This window comes from Talpa europaea (assembly GCF_964194135.1).
Source record: "Talpa europaea genome assembly, chromosome: 14".
Lineage (NCBI taxonomy): Eukaryota > Metazoa > Chordata > Mammalia > Eulipotyphla > Talpidae > Talpa > Talpa europaea.
Genome location: NC_140082.1, coordinates 5,792,919 through 5,815,846, shown reverse-complemented (window position 1 = coordinate 5,815,846; position 22,928 = coordinate 5,792,919). Strand labels below are relative to the sequence as shown.

At 42.1% G+C, this 22,928-nt stretch overlaps 1 protein-coding gene across 9 annotated transcripts in view; it reads right to left on the bottom strand.

Moving 5' to 3' along the window:
• MAPKAPK5 (MAPK activated protein kinase 5) overlaps positions 1–22,727 on the bottom strand; it is a gene marked incomplete at both ends in the record, with an annotated part of 31,646 nt that extends 8,919 nt beyond the window's left edge. For 2 of the 9 annotated variants that reach the window (XM_084253846.1, XM_084253847.1), the window contains 9 exons: positions 1,489–1,676; positions 3,068–3,148; positions 5,575–5,670; positions 6,413–6,502; positions 7,925–8,033; positions 11,512–11,609; positions 12,815–12,890; positions 13,681–13,754; positions 22,692–22,727. In XM_084253846.1, coding sequence (XP_084109972.1) covers positions 1,489–1,676; positions 3,068–3,148; positions 5,575–5,670; positions 6,413–6,502; positions 7,925–8,033; positions 11,512–11,609; positions 12,815–12,890; positions 13,681–13,754; positions 22,692–22,727 — 848 coding nt within the window. The remainder of the gene's footprint in view (positions 1–1,488; positions 1,677–3,067; positions 3,149–5,574; positions 5,671–6,412; positions 6,503–7,924; positions 8,034–11,511; positions 11,610–12,814; positions 12,891–13,680; positions 13,755–22,691) is intronic. The other 7 variants (XM_084253849.1, XM_084253850.1, XM_084253852.1 and 4 more) reach the window with 5 other exon arrangements.
• Positions 22,728–22,928: the final 201 nt, after the last annotated feature.

Below are 22,928 nucleotides of genomic sequence, written 5' to 3'. Positions count from 1 at the left end.
CTGACAGTGGCTGCGAAATTAGCTGAGGGGTCATATAACTCTGAAAATCCAGGTTACTACTTCTGATAAAACTCTTAGAAGTTGCCATATGGCAGAATATAAACTCTTTATTCTAGAGATACTCAAAAGCTAAAAATCTAGAGTCTGAGAAGGGGACAGCATGTCCTTCTAACCTCATTACTGCTCTGCACCACCTGCTCTTTGATCTTCCTTCTTTACATCTTGCCCATTCATGCTCATGCAATTCCTAGCACACCTCAGCATGTTCCCTAGGCTGTTCACAGCCCCTTCCTCCAATTACGTGTCCTTTGTGATAGTCCACATGTCACAGTCTGGAAAACATGCCCACTAGCTTTTTCAGGTTCTCTGCAACTTTTTAGATCATTTGAAACAAACAGCTTCAGGCTCTAAGAAAGGATTATTTAGAAAAGAATCCCAAAGCTGAAAGATGATAATCAGTGTTGCTCTAGGGATAGGAAATATATTCAATAGAACTGACAAAGAAACCTAGAGGATCTTGAGGTTAATTAGTTCTGAATATAGCATGGAACTAGCATGGGAAAACAGCTGATGGTTGAAACATTGCCTCCACCCTCCTAGAAAACCTTCATTTGCCCTCTTTACAAACTTGTCCCTCTTTATATACATAGGTCCCTAATCACTGGGACTTTTCTACCAGCACTAACCAACAAGCTCACTTTTGAAAGAGAGCAGTACTCTCCATAGAGAAATGAATGTAGTGTCAGGAGACAGCTCCGAGATACTCCCCCTTTCATGTATGTCTTAATTACATTACAGATGAAGAAACTGAAACTAGAAAGGGAGCTATAGCTCAGTGAAGACCAAGCAGTAGGAATAGCAGAACAGCACTTAAGTCCCAGAAGTCAAGCCTTCCCTCCCAGGTGGACAGAAAAAGAAAATTACCTTAAATTTAGATCTGACTTCTTACCTACTCCTCTAGCTACCCAAGGACTCCGAATGTCAACTCTCCCTCATTCTTCCAAATTCTCCTCCCCTTAATATCCATCAGAGCAAACAACTAGCAGAGAAGGTTGAAGGGTAGGGTCCACACACAATCACACATTTCTACAGCAGCCAAAGAATGAAACGCCAAAAGCATCAGCGTTGTCTTAGCACCCTGGTTCGGTTCCTGGCACCAAGTCTGTCCCAAACTGGCTGATATGTAAGAAGGTCACACCAGGGGGTATTCAAGGTCCTACAGTGATGACCACAGAGACACTGGCCACTGAGGGACCTGGGTTCACAACCCTGAAGACAAATTCTAAGAATGCAACAGGAGAAAGCAAAGCTCCATTTTCACTGAGGTGTGGAGACAGAGAACTCTCACCTCAGGCTCCAGGGATAAGATTTCTGAGGTGCTAGAATGGGAAGGAGCATGCCTGCGAAACAAATGACTTTTCTCTACCCAACATTTCCTGCTGCTGCATCACCTTAAGGCCTCTTTGGCCTCCCCACCCAAGAACTCACTTCCTCACAACATCTTTGGCCATCTCTGAGATCTGGCTCCATTCCTCCTCTGGGAACTCAAAACTGCCCGTCATGATCTTTCTCCGCATATCCTTTGGGATAGTCCGGCTATGATGTTTGGAGTAAAAAGGAGGGTATCCGCACAACATCACATAGATAATCACCCCCAGGGACCACAAGTCACAGCTCTGAAAGCAAAAAGAAAATAAGTCACTCATAGACGAGGCAGAGCCCTAATATAAAATTTCCTGACATACATAGGCTGACAGCGCCAAGAACCACTTCACACAGTCTGAAAAAGTTTCAGGAAGTCTTAAGAGAACTAACCTTTCTGTAACTTTGACGCTACTGATGCTCTCTCTATATATATGCTTCCAAAGCGCAGGGCCCAGAAAGAGATAGCCTACTGCCTTTCACTGTCCTCAGTCCCCTTCCTGTCACCTTCGTCTACATATCCAGCCTCGAGTCTCCGAGCAGATTGCTTTTTTTCTAATTTACTTGGCGACTCCAGAACCTGTTTCAAGAGGCCCTAAACCTCTTGTGCTTTAGAACTGAGATGCTTGCTGTACAGGCTACAGTTTGAAAACGGTAGTAGTACCAGGTAACATTTAGGAACACTTACTAGTTGTACTAGACACTGTTCTAAGTCAGGGTTTTGTCTTTTTCACTTTATCATTATTTCTAATGTCCAGATTTTACAATACAAGAACAAGAACATTCTCTCAGACTGAAATTTCTAAATTCTCAATCGGCTTATGAAGTCAATAGGGATATTTCTTCTTGTCTAACTTGGTTTCTGGGAAGATGATTGAGGGAATTACGTTCTTCATCTTCTCCAGCTCTTTCTGGTGCTCCTCAATCCTGGTCTTTGAGAGACTGAAAAACTCAGCACAACTTTTCATATCTTCTTTTTCTTTAGCATCTACCTGGATAGTATATTTACCCTCTGGCACAGGAAACTTCAAGACATTAAATTTCTTCTCAAAGCTGTCTACCAAGCCTATTTTTACCACGTTGGCCTTGTAGTAAGCCCAATCGATAGCAGGTAGATTTTAGCCAACCTGGAGGGAAGGTCTCACTCCAGGATTTCAGGGACTTGGCCATAGTTTTAGGTTCAGGGGGTCATCTCCCCAAAGCTATCCAGTCAGAAATTTTCAGAGCAGGTTTTTGCACAGCCATCTTAAGATCCTTCACCAACCTGAGGCCCCAAGGCCACCAGGGAAAGTAACAGAAGTTAAGTTGGGCTTTTTATGGGGTAAGAAAGAATGGTGCCATAAATGGTCATGGAGTATTCTCAGAAATGGCCGCCACCTCAAAAAATTAAGACAATCATGTCTTTTAATGTGGTCGGTGGACTATACAGCTAGCCAAATAAATAACCTCCAGCTGACCTTGGTTCCTGTAAAACTTAAACTGGTAAAAGCTTTATTTTATAATTTATCAGACAAGAACTTGAACTCCAAATACTTTCCTGCATATGTGCTGCTTCCAGAAATATTAAGGGATAAGAATGAACTGGTCACATTCCCAGAGGATCACAAAACAAAAAGCTCACAGGTAAAGAGGGGCTTCCCCCTACCTTGTTGTAAGTGTATGGTGTTGGTGAGGTAGGTATGATGCCAGATTTCTCTTTCTGGTGCCTTCTCTGTGCTTCCAGTACCTGTCAGAATCAGATCAAGAGGACAATTATTGTCATGTCACCAAAAAGAAAAATGTGTTATCCAGTCTAAAGAAATGATAATATAACAGCTGTTACAATGTCTTTTAATCTAAAAACTAAAAACTAGGATGTAATAATTCTGAATGCAAGTAAAGTGAGATGTGTTTAAAAAGGAAGGCATGTTTTCGGAATGGATGTTTTGAAGATCTCGGGGAGAATTTAGTATCAAATGAAATGGTATTAAAAAGCAGGGAAGTAGGACCTCCCTGGTGGCACAGGCGGCTGAGCACAGTGCTGTGAAGCTGCCCGCAGCCTCTGCAGTGCCAGTTTGATCCCCTGCTGGCCGCCGAGCAACCCACATGGTAAGGCAGACCTCTCTTGTCTCACCCGCTGCTCCCCTCAACAGTGTATTTCAGTCAGTTTGCCTGTTCTGTTCCCTGCTCTGTCTCTGGTGAATCCTTTCACCCTCCTGCACATCTGGCCTGTACCCCAGTTCTTGCATAAATAAATAATGAAATCTTTTTTTAAAAAAATAGGGAAGCAAAAGAAAGTATCCGAGGAATAGAAATTTTACGTGCTCAAATGACTTGCTATGGAATATTTAAGTTTAGTATCAGTAGTGTATTTATGTAAAACCAAACCAACTTCTTTTTCATCAGAAAAAAATGACTAAAGTATTCTTAAACTGTTTTTACTAGCTTTCCGTAACAAATTTTTAGGTAACCTAAAATTTTTGGTGCTTTTTTTACCCTCAGGCTTGGTTCACTGAAAATAATCTAATCCTGTCAGCATTGTTGAGCATTGTAAAAAAAAAAAAAACAAAAACAGATCTACTGTTAAAAACCTCTTGTCATTCTGGGTTATGAAGTGTTTTTTTATAAATCAACATGTCCATAAATATGGAAAGACTTTTTAGAGGAGAACAAAAAGTACTAACCATAAAAAAAAAATCAATGAATTGGATTTGATAAAAATGTAAACTTCTGCTATTCAAAAGACCATTATGAAAACTAAAAAGAAGCCACAGACTAAGAAACATATTCATAACCCCTGTGTGACAGGCAGAGTAATGGCTCCTCAACATGTCCATGTCCTAATTCCTGGAATCTGTGAATACAGTCCCTTATATAGCAGAAGGGACTTTGAAGATTGATTTAATTGATAATCTTGAGATAAGGAGATTATCCTGGATTGTGGGGGGGGTGTGGGGGGGGTGTCACATGGGTCCTGATAAGAGGAACTAGAGTTAGAGAGAGAATGGAAGATGCTGCACTGCTGGTTTTCAGAATGTAAAGGCCACAAGCCAAAGAATGTCGGTGGCCTTTAGAAGCTGAAAGAGACAAGGGAATGGATTCTCCCCTAAAACTTCCAAAAGGAACACAATTCTGCTGATAACTGGAACAATTTTAGACTTCTAAATCCTAGAATCTTGAGGTAATAAGTATGTGCTTTTTAAGTCACTAAGTTTTTGGCAATTATAGCAGCAGTCAAAATACATACATACATATAACCAAGAACTTGTATGCAAAATAATAAACAAAAACAAAGTAAAGGCAAAAGATGTGTACCTGTATTTCACAATAGAATGCTCTGCTGTTATATCATAATATACTGTCAATAAACACATGGAAAAAAGCAAACTCAACAACAACAGCCATCAGGAAAATGGTATAGCTACATCCACGATGAAATCACACGAGGTACCCACTAGAATGACTAAGATTAGAAATACTAAACGTGAGTTGGTGGTAAGAATGTGAAGCAATTGAAACTCATACATTACTGATGTGTATACAAATGGTACATTTTGGGGAAAGATTTTAAAGGGGACAAATATGTCCTCGAAACTTAGAAATCAATGTTACTAGCACTTTTGTTTATAAAGCCAAAAATGGGAAATAAGCTCCAAAAGCCAACAATTGTTGAATGGATAAACAAGGCTTAGTCATGATGGAACACTACTAGGCAGTAGAAAAGAACTATGCGGCACCATGGATACATTTCAAGAACATGCTAAGTGAAAACACAAAATGTAAATAAATTCCATTCTTATGAAATTCTACAGCAGATAAAACTAACTGATAATGACAGGAAGCAGATCACAGTGACTGGGGCTGGGAGAAGACTGACAGCAAAAGTGCACGGGACAGCTTCTGCAGTGATGACAATAATATGTATCTTGAATGTGATGGTCATCATTAATCCATTGTCAAAACTCAAACTACTTAAAGTAGGAGTTATTTCATTGCAGATAAATCATCTCTCAATAAAGTTGATTTTAAAAGTATCAGTCTGTAGGTTACTGAAACTAGTTCTTTGCCTCCCGTTTGTTAACGCATATGCCAAGCTGTGCCACAGAATAGAAGAAACCCAAATCTATAGGCAGTTTGGTGATACATCCTACGGCAGAAACTGCACATGCTTACCTGAGGTGCTACATAATATGGGGTGAATTGGGGTGTCATCAAATCACCTTGGTCAATTTTGGCAAACCCAAAGTCACACAACTTCACGGGGGCATCCTAAAATAAAACAAACAGCAGTCACAGCTCCAGAGTTCTCAGAAAACAATAAAGGAAAATCCAGCTGTAAGATTTGTTACTTTGAGCTCGCACAAGTTTTGAGCTGAGACCTATGCCTGTGAGTAGCATGACTCCAGATCTGGAGACAATAATTCATATTAAAGAATTGTTCTTAGCAATACAAAAGTAAGGAATTTCTACCCACTCACAGTTAGCCTTGCTTTATAATTTATAAAGGCAGCGCTAAAATCAAGATCTTAAGTCAAATGCCCCCTGACCCTATCTCTTGGCCCATCATCTCTCCTCAATTTAGGGTATTGCTTCACTCTTAACATCAGCTTCATGACAGCCAGAGTGGCATGTCTGGAGGACATGTTGCACAGAAAAACGGGGGACTGGAAAGAAAGGCACACCTTACCAAGGTCAACAACAAATACAACTCTTAAGTCGCAAGGTAATATTGAACATATAACAGCATATAGAGTCCTGCCCGTTCCCAAAGTCGCTCCAAATAATATCCAAAATCTTAAGCCCCACAAATATACATCAGCATCATCCAAAATGATCCAAAGCAGGATATGGAACAATTTCTCTGAGCCTCTACCAAGGCAAAAAGTGAGAAATGGAAACTGCCTGAAATATTGGCCTAGTTTCTTCATCGATTCAGAGCCCTCCAAACACACACACACACCCATTCCTGACCTGCGCTAAGCACCAAAATAAAGAAAAACACGTCTCTCACCAAAGAGTTATCCTTGAAGAGCAGATTTTCAGGCTTGAGGTCTCTGTGTGCGATGTTTAACAAGTGACAGTGCTGTAGAGCCAAAGCTATCTGGAAAAAGACAGAATGGAGCAACCACTTCTTAGAAAAGATATCATTCAATGTCCCCAGTTTAGAGAATTCAGAATGTTTAAATAAAAAAAAAAAAATCCTTAATAAAATCAACTAAGACTGTGATCAGATTTTAACTTTAAAGCAGAAATTAAGACTGGGTTTCAAGAAATAGAAATGAATTAAGTAGGGATGAGTTAGTTTAATGGTAGCCTGTACTGTGTTAAACAAAAAGTAAACAGTAGAACAATTCTCTGTCAGAAAAACTGTACAAAATGAGAAAAATGAAATGCTTTTACTTCCATTTGTCTGCCATGTGGCAAGCGCTGCAAAGAAAACACTGTGGCTGGCAGTGTCCAGCAGGCCTGGCTTTCCCGCAGCAGGGCAGCAGGCACTAATGCTGGCACAGAAGAGAACTCTCCAGGGAGCTCAACCTCAAGCTATACCTTCAAGAAAAATGGGAAGCAGCTGATGGGATTCTTCCACCTCATGTTCCAATTTGTTCAATGCACTTGTTGAAAATGTTGCCTGTTTAGGAGGATGTGAAGGGTTTCTGTTTTAGAGATTACCAGAGCTCATCACTCAGTCCTCATATTTGAAAATTACAAAGTATAATTTAAAAAATTAAACAGAAAGAACAAGTACTACCTGTTCTTCAATGCTCAGCATGAAACTGTCTTGGAATTCCAAGCACCCATTCCTCCCTACTAGAAAGGAGGCAGCAAAAAATGCTTGAAGCTCCTGAAAAACTTGGAAGAATTTTTAAGAACCAACTGGGCTATCCTTCCTGCTTTCATTTGCCTTGCTTACTTGGCCTGAGATAGGCCTTGAAGGTGTAGCCTTCACCTCAAGAGTTATTCACAATTGGATATCTAGTACTATTTGTTAAATAAATTATTTCTCTAGCAATAAAACGTGATGTCAAATTAGAGAATACAGCCAATTCTAATTCTCAAAGACCTTAGAATACTATTAAAATCTGAGGAAATGAGAAAAAGGTGACTCATAATTAAAAAGTATCTTGTATGCAAGTGTTTTAGAACATATTTTTACACTGTACATATTTCAGAGGGTACAGTAACATTTTACTCAAAGTTCAATAACAGTTCTTAGAAGTTATATGTCTAAAGATATCTACAGTCTACAAAGGAGTTAAGTTTACCTTCCTTCCAGAATTTATTTAAATCTCACAATGGGCAAACAATTGACAGTCACTTAAGAATACAGTCCTGTTCCCCCACCCCCAAGCATAAAACAGGTCACATTTCTCCTGTCAAGGCATCTTTTCTGATTACATAACAAAGCAGGCAATGAGAGATCAAAAAGAGCTTTTCTTCAAGCTTTCTTTTATTCCCTCCAATGAAATTGTGCTTGTTAACCAACACTGTTGGCAGTTTGATTGGTACCCGGGGGTTAACTTGCCTGCTTTGTTACTTGGCTGGCTTGCTTCTCTGTAAAGTGCCGGTGCTGGCTGATTCTGTGAAATAGCTCTCCCCCTTCCATCATCTCCATTACAATTAAGAGTCGAGCCCTGTTTGAAAGCATTTGATTTTGTTAAGTTTAAAAAAAAAAAAAAAACTGAAACATTAAGTACCTAAAGATACCTCATCTGCAAAGTATGTAACTACTTCCTGAGTCCAGTCCTACCAAGCCAGCCCCTTTGCATTGAACCCCTTGTCACTACCAACCAGACACTAAGGATAAGGGACATCCATGAGGTTAAACTTTCTGAGAAGCCAAAATTGGAGCAAAATTACTAGCTTTGAAGACAATGATCCTTCTGAAGATACAACTTGTTACTACTAGATGTTAAAGAGGTGGCAATGTTTGAAGTGACATGTTTGGCATATGCATTTTAAGGTACCTAGACTGAAAGTGTATTGAAAACAGATTATGACTTGATGTAGGACATGCACTTCAAGTTATTTGGCCAGGTGTTGGACTGTCCTGGTTACTGATTCTGTGTGTGTGTGTGTGTGTGTGTGTGTGTCCATTCCCCACACTCACTCCATTAATTTTCCAAGTGACCCACAGCATGCCCAAGAAGACAGCTGGAAAGAGCTACACAGCTATTAAATAAGAGCAAAATTTTCAGGTTCTAAAAAAAAAAAATCTGATTTTTGGTTACCATTTTTTTATATAAATGCCTCCAACTTCTATCCAAATGCTTTCACCAACAGAGCACAGTTGTGAGCAATAACCATTTGATTTCCATTTGCTTTAACAAATCTGTCTTCTTTCTCCACCCAGAAAACTACCTGCCCTTTTCAAGTCCTGGTCCCCACATAACAGCTCTGTGAGACGCTTGCCTCTCTAGTTTATAGGTAGCAGCTCTCCTTTGTATATTCAAAATATTTTAAGGATGCCTCTCTGTGGCTACATGGTTACATGATTGGGATGATAGATTGACACCTGAGCCTCCCCAACACAAACCATGACTTAATTTAATTTTGAATTCCCTGAAAGAGACTTAGACTGTCACCCATTTGTCAGTTAAAATGATACTGTTGATTTCTTCTTTTAAAATGAATATCAGACAAAGCAATAAGGGCTTTCTGACACAACCTCTAAGATTTTGTGTAGGGTGAGGTAAAAAGTATCAGGCTTTTCTGCCCTCCCGCCATCAGGATAGATGATGGAATGCTGTGGTCCTGAATGCATGCCTGATGGCGGGCACCTGGAGTAGGGTGTGGGCATATGCAGATGGGATTCACCTGGGCTGAGACTGGGCTTTTAAGGGCAGCGTCACAGGGACACCAGCAGAAGCAGAGAAGCAGAAGCATGAGAGAAACAGAGAGAACGGGAGAGAAAGCCAGAGAGCCCAGAGTGAAGACTAGAGTGAAGAGGCCTGCCAGCCTTCCAACCCCTGCCATCACCCCTACCTGCCATGTACCTGGTAAATCCCAATAAAAGCCTACAAAAGCCACCAAAGGCTCCAGGACTCCTCCTTTACCCGGTCTGCTGGATCAGAAAACCTGCCCTGTGTCCTTCCTGCCTTTACAATTGGCGTAAGTCAGCAAGATGATCCATGCAGATGGGTATGGAGCCCTCCGAAGACCTGGAGGGACTAAGGAGTAGCAGACTGTTTGCCTGTGACAACGCTAGACGTGTCATGGCAGCACAGGAGATGGACAAGGTCCGGGAGCTGCAGGAAGAGACCTCACCTGGAGGAGGAGACACCTGAGAGGACCAGCCAACGACCCCCGAGGCAACAAGAATCGTCGGTGAAGAAAGGACCACGATTCAGAGCTCCCCAGTGTGGACAAAGAGAAAAGCCGATGAACTTGGACTAATGGACTAACAATCCCACCAGAAGGCAGAGGACCTTGGCAAGTTTGATATGTTTTGGGGACTCAGGGGGAGGACGGTATTGTTTGTACACCCCAGGAGATGGGAATCTGGGGGTGGCCAGTGCGCCTTGGTGGCGAAAAGCAGCCAGTATATTGCCCAACGGCTAGGCAGAGGAGAGAAAGCCAACTGAGAAGGCAAAAGCTGGTGCTAAGTTTGGGAAGCCCTGAGCGGCTGTTAAGCACTAAGTAAGCTGAAGAAGACCAGTGAGTCTCTTAACATCACCTGTGGGTGATGCCCTGCTCACAGTTGAGTGAGGGTGAGGAACTGAGGAGCCCGTCCTTGGGGGATGGGTGGGGAACGTGGCTTGGGGTGGAGCTCAAGCCTAAGAGGGGACCTAAGAGAGGCTGCATGTGGAGTTTGGATCCCCGACCCGTGTACTTGTGCAATGGGTTGGCCTGAGTGCAGGGGTCTGCGAGTCGCATTGTGGCTATGAAAGCCGAGTGCTGGAGCGACCACAGACAGAAACTGAGGGTTGGCGATTACCCCAAAAGAGTAAAGAATCGCCAGTCCAAGAGTGAGTGCATCCTGGGGGTGGGTGCTGTGTGTGGCTTGTGGCCAAGACCACAGCCAGAGAAGGCCAGGAAGCCTGATGGCTCCTGGTGTGTTACGGCAGATGCCGTGAGTGGTTCCCTTCTCTCACATGAGCAGTGCCTTCAGCAGCAGAAGTGGTGGATTATCTGCTGGTGCCAATAATTGTCTTTTGCCACTAGGTTGGTGCCCTGCCTGGACTTATTTGTGTTCTGTTATATTGTGATATATTTCATTTGTTTTTGTGGGCCATGGCTGCAGTGTTCTATTGCCAAGAGAAATGTGTATGACTTGTATAGACTGGCAGAAAACCCTGAGGGGGTGGATTGTAGGGTAAGGTAAAAAGTATCAAGCTTTTCTGATACTTTAGGATAGATGAAGGAACTCTGTGGTCCTGAATGCATGCCTCATGGCCCGCACCTGGAATAGGGTGTGGACGAGCCTGCAAAATGTAGATGGGATTCACCTGGGCTGACACTGGGTTTTTAAGGGCAGCATTGCGGGGACGCCAGCAGAAGCAGAGAAGCAGAGAGCCCAGACAGAGTGAGGAGTTGCTGGGGACTAGGAGGCTGGCAGGCCTCCCAGCCCCCGCCACCTGCCGCTTGCCTGGTAAATCCCAATAAAGGCCTGCAAAAGCCACCGAGGGCTCCAGGACTCCTTTACCCCGTCTGCTGGATCAGAAAACCTGCCCTGTGTCCTTCCTGCCTTTACACTTTGCTAATAATATTTGCTAATAATAATAATATTTCACTGACATGAAATAGTTCCTCATTAAATGCTTTATTTGAACGTGAAAGTAATCATAGTAGTCGGGAGGCAGGGAGTGGGTGGGGTGTGGAGGAAACAAGTGGGTAGCTGTTGATATTGAGTGATGGGTACCTGGGAATTCACTACATAATTCTGTCTGCTTTTACAAATGTTTAACATTTTCAAAAAAAAAAAAGCAAAGGAGCATAAAGAAAGGGAGGCAGGCAGGGATGGAGAGAAAGCGGGCGGGGTGACAGGGTGAGGAGAGCGGGGGCGGGGACGGGGGAAGAGAGAAGGGGAGCGGGTGAGGCCCCACTGCACCCTGGCACCCTGGCCCGCGTACCGAGAGGTGGGCACGTGGGAATGACTGAGCAGTGTCTTACCTGGGGCTGGACTCATGAGGAAACTGTACACTGTTAGCAAACACTTCAATAATCTGAACTATATTTGGGTGTGTGGCACACATCATGTGCAGACGTACCTTGAAGAGAACAGAGGAAACATTTCTGTACATAGGGAAGGCCAATATCTCTCCGAATTCCCCTGAAGCACTGAGCACACTAGGTGAAAGGGAATAGCCTATTACAGTAAAAACCTTATCACCTAAAATCATGTAGGAAAAAAAAAATGTTTCATACACAGATTATCTAAATAAAATAAAACCTCGCCAACAGATTTACTTTGTACTGTCCGATGAACAAATGAAAAACAGCAATAAGGGCCTCCCTGGTGGCACAAGAGTTTAAGATGAAACCTATGAAGCCGTTCGCAGCCTCTGCAGCATGAGTTTGATCCCCGGCCGGCCAGGGAGCAACCCACATGGCGCAGCAGACCTCTCCTGACTCGCCCGCTGCTCTCTTCAGCAGTGTACTTCAGTCAATCTACCTGTTCTGTTCCCCACTCTGTGGTGAATCCTCTCCCATCTCTGTCCTGTACCCCAGCTCTTGTATGCATAAATAAATCTTAAAAATTAGCAATAATTTTATTTCAGAAATTATTCATAATTTTTAACAAAAGGACAAGTCTTTCACTGCAGTTTAACATGTCATCATTTTATCCAGGTAATTGAAAACAAATGCACATCCTCAGAGCCCTCGAAGAGCCCATGTTCAAGACACCATTTGCCAGACTCATGCTATCTCATCTACTTCCTTCAAGGACCTTTTCCAGTAAGCAAAAGTTGAAATACATCTGAATGTTTCGGGGAACAAGAATCACATTAATTGAAAAGGAATAAGAAGTGGCCATGACAGAGGTAGGTCTCTTTATAAAGATAACACACGAATAAAAGGGGTAGGATTCCTTACACATCTCTGGATTCTCTCTAAGCAGCTACCTTACTTGCAAGAAGGATGTCTTTTTTTTTTTAATTTATTTATTTATACAAGAACCGGGGTACAGGCCAGATTCATGGGAGGGTGAGAGGACCCACCAGAGACAGAGCAGGGAACAGAACAGGCAAGACTGACGAAATACACTGCTGAGGGGAGCAGCGGGCACGACAGGAGAGGTCTGTTGCGCCATGTGGGATTCTCCCCGGCTGGCCAGGATTGAACCGGCGCCGCAGAGGCTGTTGACAGCCTCACAGCGCAGCACTCAACCACCTGCGCCACCAGGGGAGGCCCCCAAAAGGAAGTCTTAAGGCACGTCAATTATTTAGACAAGCAAGGCAATAAAAGACCATACCTCATTTCTAGCTTTTGGACGATCAAAAAGAATTTTCAGTGCAAACCGTTCTTGAGTAGATTTCTTCACACAGACTCTAGAATTGTAGGGGGAAAACTATATTAAAATCAAAACGAACAGGTTTATTCTTTGAAAACTGTAATTCTAATTGAGAATATATCCAGGTGCATGAGAACAAACTTGCCCCAGAATCACAGGCAGAGAGGCAGAGAAACAGCTTTCACGTCCTTCTCAAACCACAGTGTAGGAACCCGGTAAAACCAAGTTCAGGCTAGCAGAAAAGGAATAATGGCTTGGGGACTACAGGTGACTCTCAGTGACTCGTCTTGACATCTACAGTGAGTCTATTTTGTAGATAATGTGATGCTGTCATTTTACTATATGTCCAAATGATGAGAACAGGCTTAACAAATACCTCCTCTTGGGCCTCCCCGGTGGCGCAGCGGTTGAGCGCTGGGTTGCGAAGCTGCCCGCAGCCTCTGCGACGCCAGTTCGATCCCAGGCTGCTCCCCGGCCACCGGAGGAGGGTCCCACATGGCGCGCAGACCTCTCCTGCCGCCCGCTGCTCCCCTCAGCAGTGTCCTTCGGTCCTTCTGCCTGCTCTGCTCCCTGCTCTGGCTCTGATGAATTCTCTCACCCTCCCGCGCTTCTGACTGTACCCAGTGCTTGTATAAATAAATAAATAAACAAACAAATAAATAAATCTTTAAAAACAAAAACAAAAACAAATACCTCCTCTTAAAATTAAAATGAAAAAATTAAAGCTATGTCACAAAATGCCACACCTGATGCTTCCAGTTTAAAATATATTTCGGATGGTCCATTTCAGGGTAATGTTACCAGAGTTCACACCTGGGGAATCTTACCTAACTGGACCACTGATTCCAGCTCCCAGCTTCTGAGTCCAATTGATATTGTATTCCTCTAAAATGGAGGTTTCCTATTAATGTAAAAGAGGGAGAGAATGATTTTCCAATTAAAAAGTTGAATAATTGGGCCTCCCCAGTGGCACAGGTGGTTGAGTGCAGCTCTGTGAGGCTGTCTGCAGCCTCTGCGGCACCAGTTTGATCCCAGTTGGCCGGCGACGGTCCCCATGGCGAGGCCAACCTCTTCTGTAGCGCCCGCTGCTCCCCTCAGCAGTTTATTTCGTCAGTCTGCCTGTTCTGTTTCCCGCTCTGTCTCTGGTAAATCCTCTCACCCTCCCACGCATTTGGCCTGTGTCCAGTTCTTGTATAAATAAATCTTTAAAAATAAAAAAAAGTTGAGGGCCTCCCCGGTGGCGCAGCGGTTGAGCGCTGGGTTGCGAAGCTGCCCATAGCCTCTGCAGCGCCGGTTCGAGCCCCGGCTGCTCCTGGCTGCTCCCCGGCTGCTCCTGCAGCCCGCTGCTCCCCTCAGCAGTGTACTTCGGTCCTTCTGCCTGCTGTGGTCCCTGCTCTGGCTCTGGTGGATTCTCTCACCCTCCCGCGCTTCTGACTGTACCCAGTGCTTGTATAAATAATAAATAAATAAATCTTAAAAAAAAAATTAAAAAGTTGAGGGCCTCCCCGGTGGCGCAGCGGTTGAGTGCTGGGTTGCAAAGCTGCCTGCAGCCTCTGCAGCACTGTTGATCCCCGGTCGCCGGGCGAGGGTCCCACATGGCGCACAGACCTCTCCTGCCACCCCCTGCTCCCCTCAGCAGTGTACTTCGTCCGTCTGCCTGTTCTGCTCCCTGCCCTGGCTCTGATGAATCCTCTCACCCTCCCGTGCTTCTGACTGTACCCAGTGCTTGTATAAATAAATAAATCTTTTTTTTTAAATTGAATAATTAAGCAGGGATGGAACAATGGACTATTTTATCACTCAACAGCTCATCTTCAGAAAGAATCTGATAAACAGAACTTTGTGTTCTATAGGTTTTTAATTAGAAATTTTGTCTAAATGACTAGGTTAGACATTATTAACTGATAAAAGAAAAAACAAAAACTTCAGGATAAAATTCTTCAGTTCATCTACAAGATCCATTTGAACAGAAACTTGGTACTTTTTCTGGAGTGCGGGGTAAGATAGGCTTTTAAAATGCTTCATTATTCATACTTATTTGCTAAAACAATCAAGTAGTATTTTTGAGACTCCAGAAAGACTGGTTTGATAAATGTTGTTATGCTATAGAGGCCTATATTCTAGAATAAGTGGCTGAAATTGTTGGAATAACCGATAAATTCAAAGTTAAAAGTTCATGTAAAATTCCAGAAAGTAATTCCAGAAAGTCTCTACAGTTTAATGCAAGTTTTTAGGGAATTCTTGTCTAGTCACTGTATGTTGCACTTCCGCTGCCATATATTTTTAGGCAAGAAAGCCAATATTTAAATTCTGATAGGCCAAAATTCGTTTTTCAGGGTTCTACAGGTAAAATAGGAAACCAACTATAGACCTTGAGAAACTAGGCCAAAACTCGTAAGACTTTCTAATTGCTTTATTGCAATGAAAATCTAACAAGGCCATATTTGACAATAGAAACCTGATTCCCAGTTTATGGGGGTAGGATATTTGTCTATTAACACACATGCACTGAGAGTTCATTTGTGCCAGACACCAGGCTACGTTCAGAAGTGAAAACAGCTCCTGCCCAATGAATGTGTGTATTAAACAAGCTTAGAATACCCTTCATCTCCACCCCTTTCTGATTCTGAATGAAAGTCTTCATCATACAATAAATACTCCATAACTTTGGCATGAACAACGAAAAAGGTGGACTAAAGTCAGATGGTGGAGGGAGACTGTTGAGAGGGATGGGCAAGATTACACAAACTGACTTCAGAAAATGAGGGGTTAAGGAGCTTGCCAAGGTCACAGTGAGTTATAAGCACTAACAAGACTAGAAGCAATGGCTTTGGCCTTTTCCCCAACACCATTCTGGTGTCAAAGGAAACAGCCCAGGTGCCAGCATGAAAGTTAGGGACAAATCTTGCCCAATCAAGGAGGTGACAGGCTCTGTCTCCATTCACCACCTCCTAAGCAGAACCCAAACCTATCCACTTAACCAGTCTACCTCTTTCAAGTTTCCATTACATAACTTGTTGGATTTAAGTATTCAAGAAGACAGAGGTAAGAAGGAATTGGAGTAGTCTAAGCTTCAGTAGAAAAAAATCTTTTGCCAAACCCCTCCTCTCAACTCTAATGAAAACATACTCAGGAAAGACTCAGTTGGAAAAAGAGATACAGTCTATGAAATTTGAATGATCTGATCAAAGAACTGTTCGTCCCTGTTCCTGGAATGTGAAAATAACATTAGATCAAATTCTTCATTGTACTGGTGTTTATCAGTATCTGTCTGGTGGACAGCAAGGTAGTTCAGCTTGTAGAGGCTAGGACTGGGGTCTTGACACTGGTCTTGGCAGAAGGTAAGAGAGGTCAAGACGTGATTTCTGAACCACATTTTCCCCTGCACCAAAACACCTATGCCCATACTTCATCTGCTTCCCTCTTCTATCCCTTTCACCTTTTCCCTTTCTCCCCCTGGAGACCATTATCTTCTTTTTGCAGAGCTCAAATTTTTATTCCTTCCACTGTTTATGTATAATCGGCTTGGTGTTATTTATATTCCACAGATGAGCAACACCACCCGAAATCTGTCTTTCACGCTATGCCTGATTTCACTCAACATAATCACTCTAGGTCCATTCATTTTGTCCCAAATGCCACCATTTCATCATTCTTCACAGCTGTGTAATATCCCATTGATTATATGCTCCATAGCTTCTCTATCCATTTATCTGTTGAAGAGTACTTGGGTTGATCCCATGACTTGTGCTGCTATGTACGTAAATGTAAACAAATCTTTTCATATTAGCTTTTTTATTGTTATTTGTATACCTAATAGAGATATTGCTAGGTCATACAAAACTTCTATTATTTTCTTGAGAAATTTCCACACTATTTTCCAAGCTGGCTATGCCAGCCTGCATTCCCACCAACAGTGGATGAGAGTTCCTTTTTCATCACAACCCACCAACATTAGTTAATTCTGTTCTTTTTTGTATGGGCCATTCTCACAAGGGCCAGGTAGTATCGATGTGGTTTTAATTTGCATTTCTCTTATAATAAATGATGAACATTTTTTCATATGTCTGTAGGTCATCTGAATGTCTTGTTTAGAGAAGTGTCTGCTGATGTCCTTTGCCCGTTTTTCAATTGGGTTGTTTCTTTGTTGTTGGACGGTGTCTTTGTAATGTTGGAGACTAATCCCTTGTCAGATGGATGGTATACAAATACTTTTTTCCCATTCTGTAGGTTGTTTTCTGTTTTTTGTGACCATTTCTTTGGAGGTACAAAAGCTTTTTAAGTTTGATATAGTCCCACTTGTCTATTTTTTGCTTTTGTTCCCCTTGCTGTTGGGGTTGGACTCCCAAATACCTCTTTGTGGTAGATGTCCTGTAATGCTTCTTTTAAGTATTTTATTTTCTTTTAAGTACTTTATGGTTTCTGTTCTTATGTCCAAATCTTTAATCCACTTTGAATTAATTTTTGTATGTGGAGATAAATATGGGTCTTGCTTTATTTTTTTGCGTGTGGCTTTCCATGCTTCCCAGTATGATTTATTAAAAGTATGAAAACTTTTTTCCATAGTATGGTTGTAACTACTTTGTCAAAGATTTACTGTCCATATTTATATGGCGTTATCTCTGGGCTATCAATTCTGTTGCATTGGTCTGATTTTCTGTGTTTGTTCCCCCACTACACTGCTTTGATTACTGTTGCTGTGTGATATTGTTTGAAGTCAGGATACGTGATGCCTTCATTTTTTCTTTTCTCTCAAGATTGCTTTAGCTATTTGGAGCCTTTTGTTGTTCCATATAAATTTGATAATTAAGTGTTCTGTTTCCTTGAAAAAAATCACTGATATTTTGATACGTATTACATTAAAACTGAACCACATTTTCTTATACCTCTTGTCCTCTTTCCCAGGTTTTATTCTTGCATCTTTGTTGATGGTGCCATAAGCACTAACCAGAGCTACAAATTCACTAAATCCAGCTGGACAAAAATAACAATCTAACACCTGGCAACTAGTCTATGTAGAGATGGCATATTCTCTCACACATTTTAATGACAAAGAAAGTAGGAATGCATAGCTCAATTAAATCACTTTACTAAGGGAAATTATTTCTACTTCAAAGGCATCAATGAAAATCACATTGGCTGGGTTCTGCTAAAGAAATAATACATGGCCTTAAATTAGTAAGGATATTGATTCATGAAATGAAATAAACTACAGCAAATTACAACTCAGGCAAATGTAGCCATTGTACATTTTTGTAAATATTTAGTATATAAACACTGAATATTTATATATAATAATGTAATAAATACTGCATTAGGAAAATATCCAGCAACTCTAATATGTAAATGTATCAAATATGCTGTACACCTTTACACAATGTGACATGCCAAATTTTTCTAAGAAAAATTCAACTATAAGCATTAGAGACACCCTTTAGATTTGAAGATGCAAATAAAAGAGTTTCAACAAATGGTGCTTAGAAAATTGTACATCCACATGCAAAGGACAAAGGTGGACTTACGCAAAAATGAACTCAAAATGAATGAAACAATATAGTATATGGTATGCACCTGAAACTTATAATGCATGTCACTTCAATGGTTATACAAAAAAAATACCCAAATTATTTTTTTCCACAATGTGGAATCAGTGTTTGATTGAATTCTTACAAAGCTTGGTGGATACATAATAAAAGATTAGAATATATTTCAGTATTAAATTGAAATAATTTTAGCTTATTTTGGATTATCCAAACTCGTATTTTTTTCCTCAATATGATTGTGTGAGAATTTAATGTAGTGTTTTTCTCCAAAGAACTGAGAATGGAAAGTTTAGACGAGGGACATTATCCCTGTGGCAAAGGGTTCATTTGTGCTCAAGGGTGGTGCCAGCGTAACTTTTTTTTTTGCATTTTTTAAAATTTAATGAAGTACAATTGTTTTGCATCCTTGTTAATATTTTGACAGTACAGGATTTCTCCCCTCAGGTAGCTCCCCAGCAGCAAAGCAGCCAGCCCTCCACCATAGTCCATATTATATTCTTCCCCTCTCTTCTCCCTCAGCCTCTGGAGGTCTCAAAAGTGGTAAGCTTTCAAGGGTTGACTTTAATGTGTTTCCTTCCAATAGCATTAATCACTATGGAAATGCAAATTAAAATCACAATGATGGCTGCTAAAACAGACAATAGCAAACATTTATGAGAAATGTAAGAAAAACTAGACCCTTGGACACGACTGGTGGGAAGGAATAATGATAAGTAGTGAATGGATCAATGGATCCAAAACAATGAATACAACATAGTGTCACAGACCCAAAGTTTTATTTGATGTGATGCTGGTTTGCTTCCAAGTCAATGTTAGTTGTCAGATCAGATATTTTCAACTCTACTAGTCTGTATTGGCTGGACACACCCAAATTAGCTACAAGATTCACTACTTATCAATTCACTACTTATGTATCAATGGAAGTGTCTTGGTTTCTTAAAAAGTGAAACAAATTTGCCAGACTACCCAGTAATTCCACACTTATGTATTTACCCAGACAAGATTAAAACGTGTTCACACAAAATGTGTATGGGAAAGTTTTGTTTCATCCTTTTATCTATAGTAGCTAAAAACTGGAGACAATCTAAATGTCCATCAATTGGAGATGAATAAACAAGACTATTGTTCAGCAATTAAAAGAAACAAACTACTGGGCCTCCCCTGGTGGCGCAGCAGTTGAGCACTGGGCTGCGAGGAGCCTGCAGCCTCTCAGAGTGGGTTCGTTCCTGGGCTGCCAGCAAAGGTCCCACCAAAAAAAAAAAAAAAGGAACAAACTACTAGTGCACACACTCTTATGGACGAACCTGAAAAGTAGCCAAACACAGGAATGTGCGTGGGTATGTTTCATTAATTTGGATTTTCTAGAGAAGACAAAACTAGTGACAGAAAGCAAGTGAGGGGCTATTCTGGCTCAGGGAATGGGAATACAGGCAGATTATGAAGAGGAAGAAGGAACTTTCTAGAGGGAATGAAAATATTCTAAAGCTGGATTATGACGATGGCTTCACAATAACTTTACTAAAAGTTACTGAATTCTACACTTAACAGGTTTAGCTCTGAGCCTTGGGAGTAGTGACATCATGAAGCTCCAGCACTAGAGACAGAAATGAGAAGACAGCACCTATCTTAGCCATTTGGCCTGATCCTAAAAGTTTTAAGAGCCATAAGCTGACTGTTCTCAGGTAAGCAGCACAAGCTTAAGAGCTATGTGGTTAGAGCCCAGAGACAACTTTTCCAGTTGAACTCTAGGAGGCTCAGTTTTCATCATGAGGGACAGCCTCAAAAATGCAAAACAATGAATACAACATAGTGTCACAGACCCAAAGTTTTATTTGATGTGATGCTGGTTTGCTTCCAAGTCAATGTTAGTTGTCAGATCAGATATTTTCAACTCTACTAGTCTGTATTGGCTGGACACACCCAAATTAGCTACAAGATTCACTACTTATCAAGTGCATGAAGAAAACCTTACTATTTTAAGAAAATTAGGTTGGGCAATCAACTGACTAAAGAAAATCATAACTGTTTCTAAACCACTTCAGTCGCTGTAAGCTAATTTCATCAATCCTTTACTAAGCGCTAGGTATTTTAAGTACATTTGGTTAGGTATTGTGCGGTCAGGCATTACGCGAGGTGTTGTAAGACATCCCTGCATATCCTGAGGAGACTGGTGCTAGGGCCCCCTTGGATATGACATCACGTTTGTATATAGCCTGCACACACCCTCCCACATACTTTAAACAATCTCTAACGCAATGTAAATGTTATGTAAACAGATGCTACCCTGTACTGTTTAGGGGATAAGGGAAAAAAGTATACACAAGTTTGCTACTAATGTAGGCCTCACTTCACTTGTTGTTTGTTGAATCCCCAGAGGCAGAGACTGTGCTTATTATATCCTTAAAAAAATCTACAAGCTGGGAAGCATTTTATCATCTTTATTATGTATGAGGAAATCAAGGGAGGACAGGAATGAAGTGACTTACTCAAGAATACAACTAATCACAACTGATGAAATGGCAGGGATGAGATTTCAAGCCATGAGTCTCCCTAAATAAACCATGGTAACCACTAACACCGCACCCCAGTTACATATTTGCCCACTAGAATTCTGTCCCTCTTCTGCTCAGAACTCTCCCAGAGTCCCCTCTCCACTCAGAGACAAAGTTGTTCAAAGGTCTACAAGCCTCCATGCTGCAGCTTCCCATTCCCTCTCTGTAACAATCTACGCTGACCCACTGCGTTCCTGCCACTGTGCTTTCCTGGGTCACTCAGGCCTGTGACCACCCTTCAGTGCCTTTATACCTGCTGTTCCCACGGCCTGTAATCTTCTTCCCTGAGAAGGTGCAGATTTGTTCAGAGTGGTGTGCAGATGTCACCTCCTCAGAGAGGCCCTCGTTGACTATACTTCCTAAAATAATGTCTTCTCATCCTTTTAATGTGTTTATTATCTAATTCCACCACCTAGAATATAAGGCCCGGGAGAGCAGGGACATCTAGGTGCCTGGCTTTACACCTCTAGTGCCCAACATAGCACTTGGCACAAAGCAGAAAATACTTGTTGGATTAAAAAACCTGCCAGATTATGCTTTGATTCATAACCCAGTCATGTAACTTTAGGCAACAATTCAAGACCCTACACCAATAAATTCCAAGCCAAAAAGAAAAATGAATATATCAAAGCAGTCTTCTAGAAAACCTTTATTTCTTTTACAATTTGATCTTCCTTGATGTGTATGTTGTTTTTCAATGTCTCCTTTAAATGACAGGGTTGTTTTGGAGCTACTGATTATTTCTATAAACTTTACCACCCCAAAAATTGTTACAAGTGTAAATTCTTAGTTACTGGTAAGGGTAATGATGATTTAAAGGGGACAATAATCCCAAGTTGTCTATGGAGGCCTCACCCTTAAGGGAATATTAAATTCTTAAATGCACTGAGTTGATTTAACACTGTAAAAATTAGTTATATATGTATATTCATATATATAAAACTTCAAACTTCAGTGTTCAAAACAGAAGATTAATTTCCTAGCTACAGCTAATTTTCTAACTGAATGCTTTAGTGATTCATAATTTGCCTATTTAACAAACAATAACAGTAAGGGGAAAAAAGGATTTGGGAAAAGTTGTCATTTTTATTTGGTCATTTTAGAACACACATATTTGCTTTTCTTTTGATTAACAGAGCAGTAAGTGACAGAACAATGTTAGCTCCTCCTAAATAAATTCAGTAAGTTCCCTAGGAGGAGAGGGAAGAGTAAAGAGGGCAGGGAAGGGGGGAACACACGGGAAATTGAGAATCACACGGAAAACTGAGAATCACCTATTCGCCAAAGGGCAGGTTTTGTGAAAAAGCGAACCACCACCTCCTTCTGAAACTGCGGATTTCCAGAAGGATGGTTCAAAACAAATCGAGAGCGAGGGGTAAAGTCCAACGCTCCAAGTGGACTATTTGCAGATCATCCAGGGCAGAGGCTTGGGAAGCGATCGCACTTACAGTAGTAAAGCCCCCACCCTCAGCCTCCCCCAGCAAGAATCTCCACGCCGCTCCCCTTTCATTCTAGCTGAGCACAAATCACGCCCCAGTATTACCGGGGAAGTTGAAGGAAGTCGGATGCCCCTCCCGAAACCAACAAACCCTCGGTCCCAGGGCGATAAAATGCAGTTCAAGGAATCCGGGAAGGCCGGGGTCGCTGCAACGTCTCACTCCAAGTTCTCTCTGCTTTCTGAGGCCGGACCCGAGAGGAATGCCACAGAGACAAAGCGGGGGGAAGGGGGCTTCTCCCCCTTACCTTGATGGCTTTTTCCATGTCGCTCTCCTCCGACATGCTCCGCGGGGCCCCCGCGGCCGGGAGAGGCGCCGGCTGCGCAGCCGCCCGCTCCCACCGCGGCCACGGGAGCAGGGGCCTCGGGGCGCGGGCCCCTGGAGCTCCGGGAGAGGGGCGGCGGGCGCCCCCAGGGGCGGGCGGGGACGAGGAGCCCCGCGCCGGCTCCGCTTCGGCGGGCGGCCCTAAGCTGGCGGCGGCGGC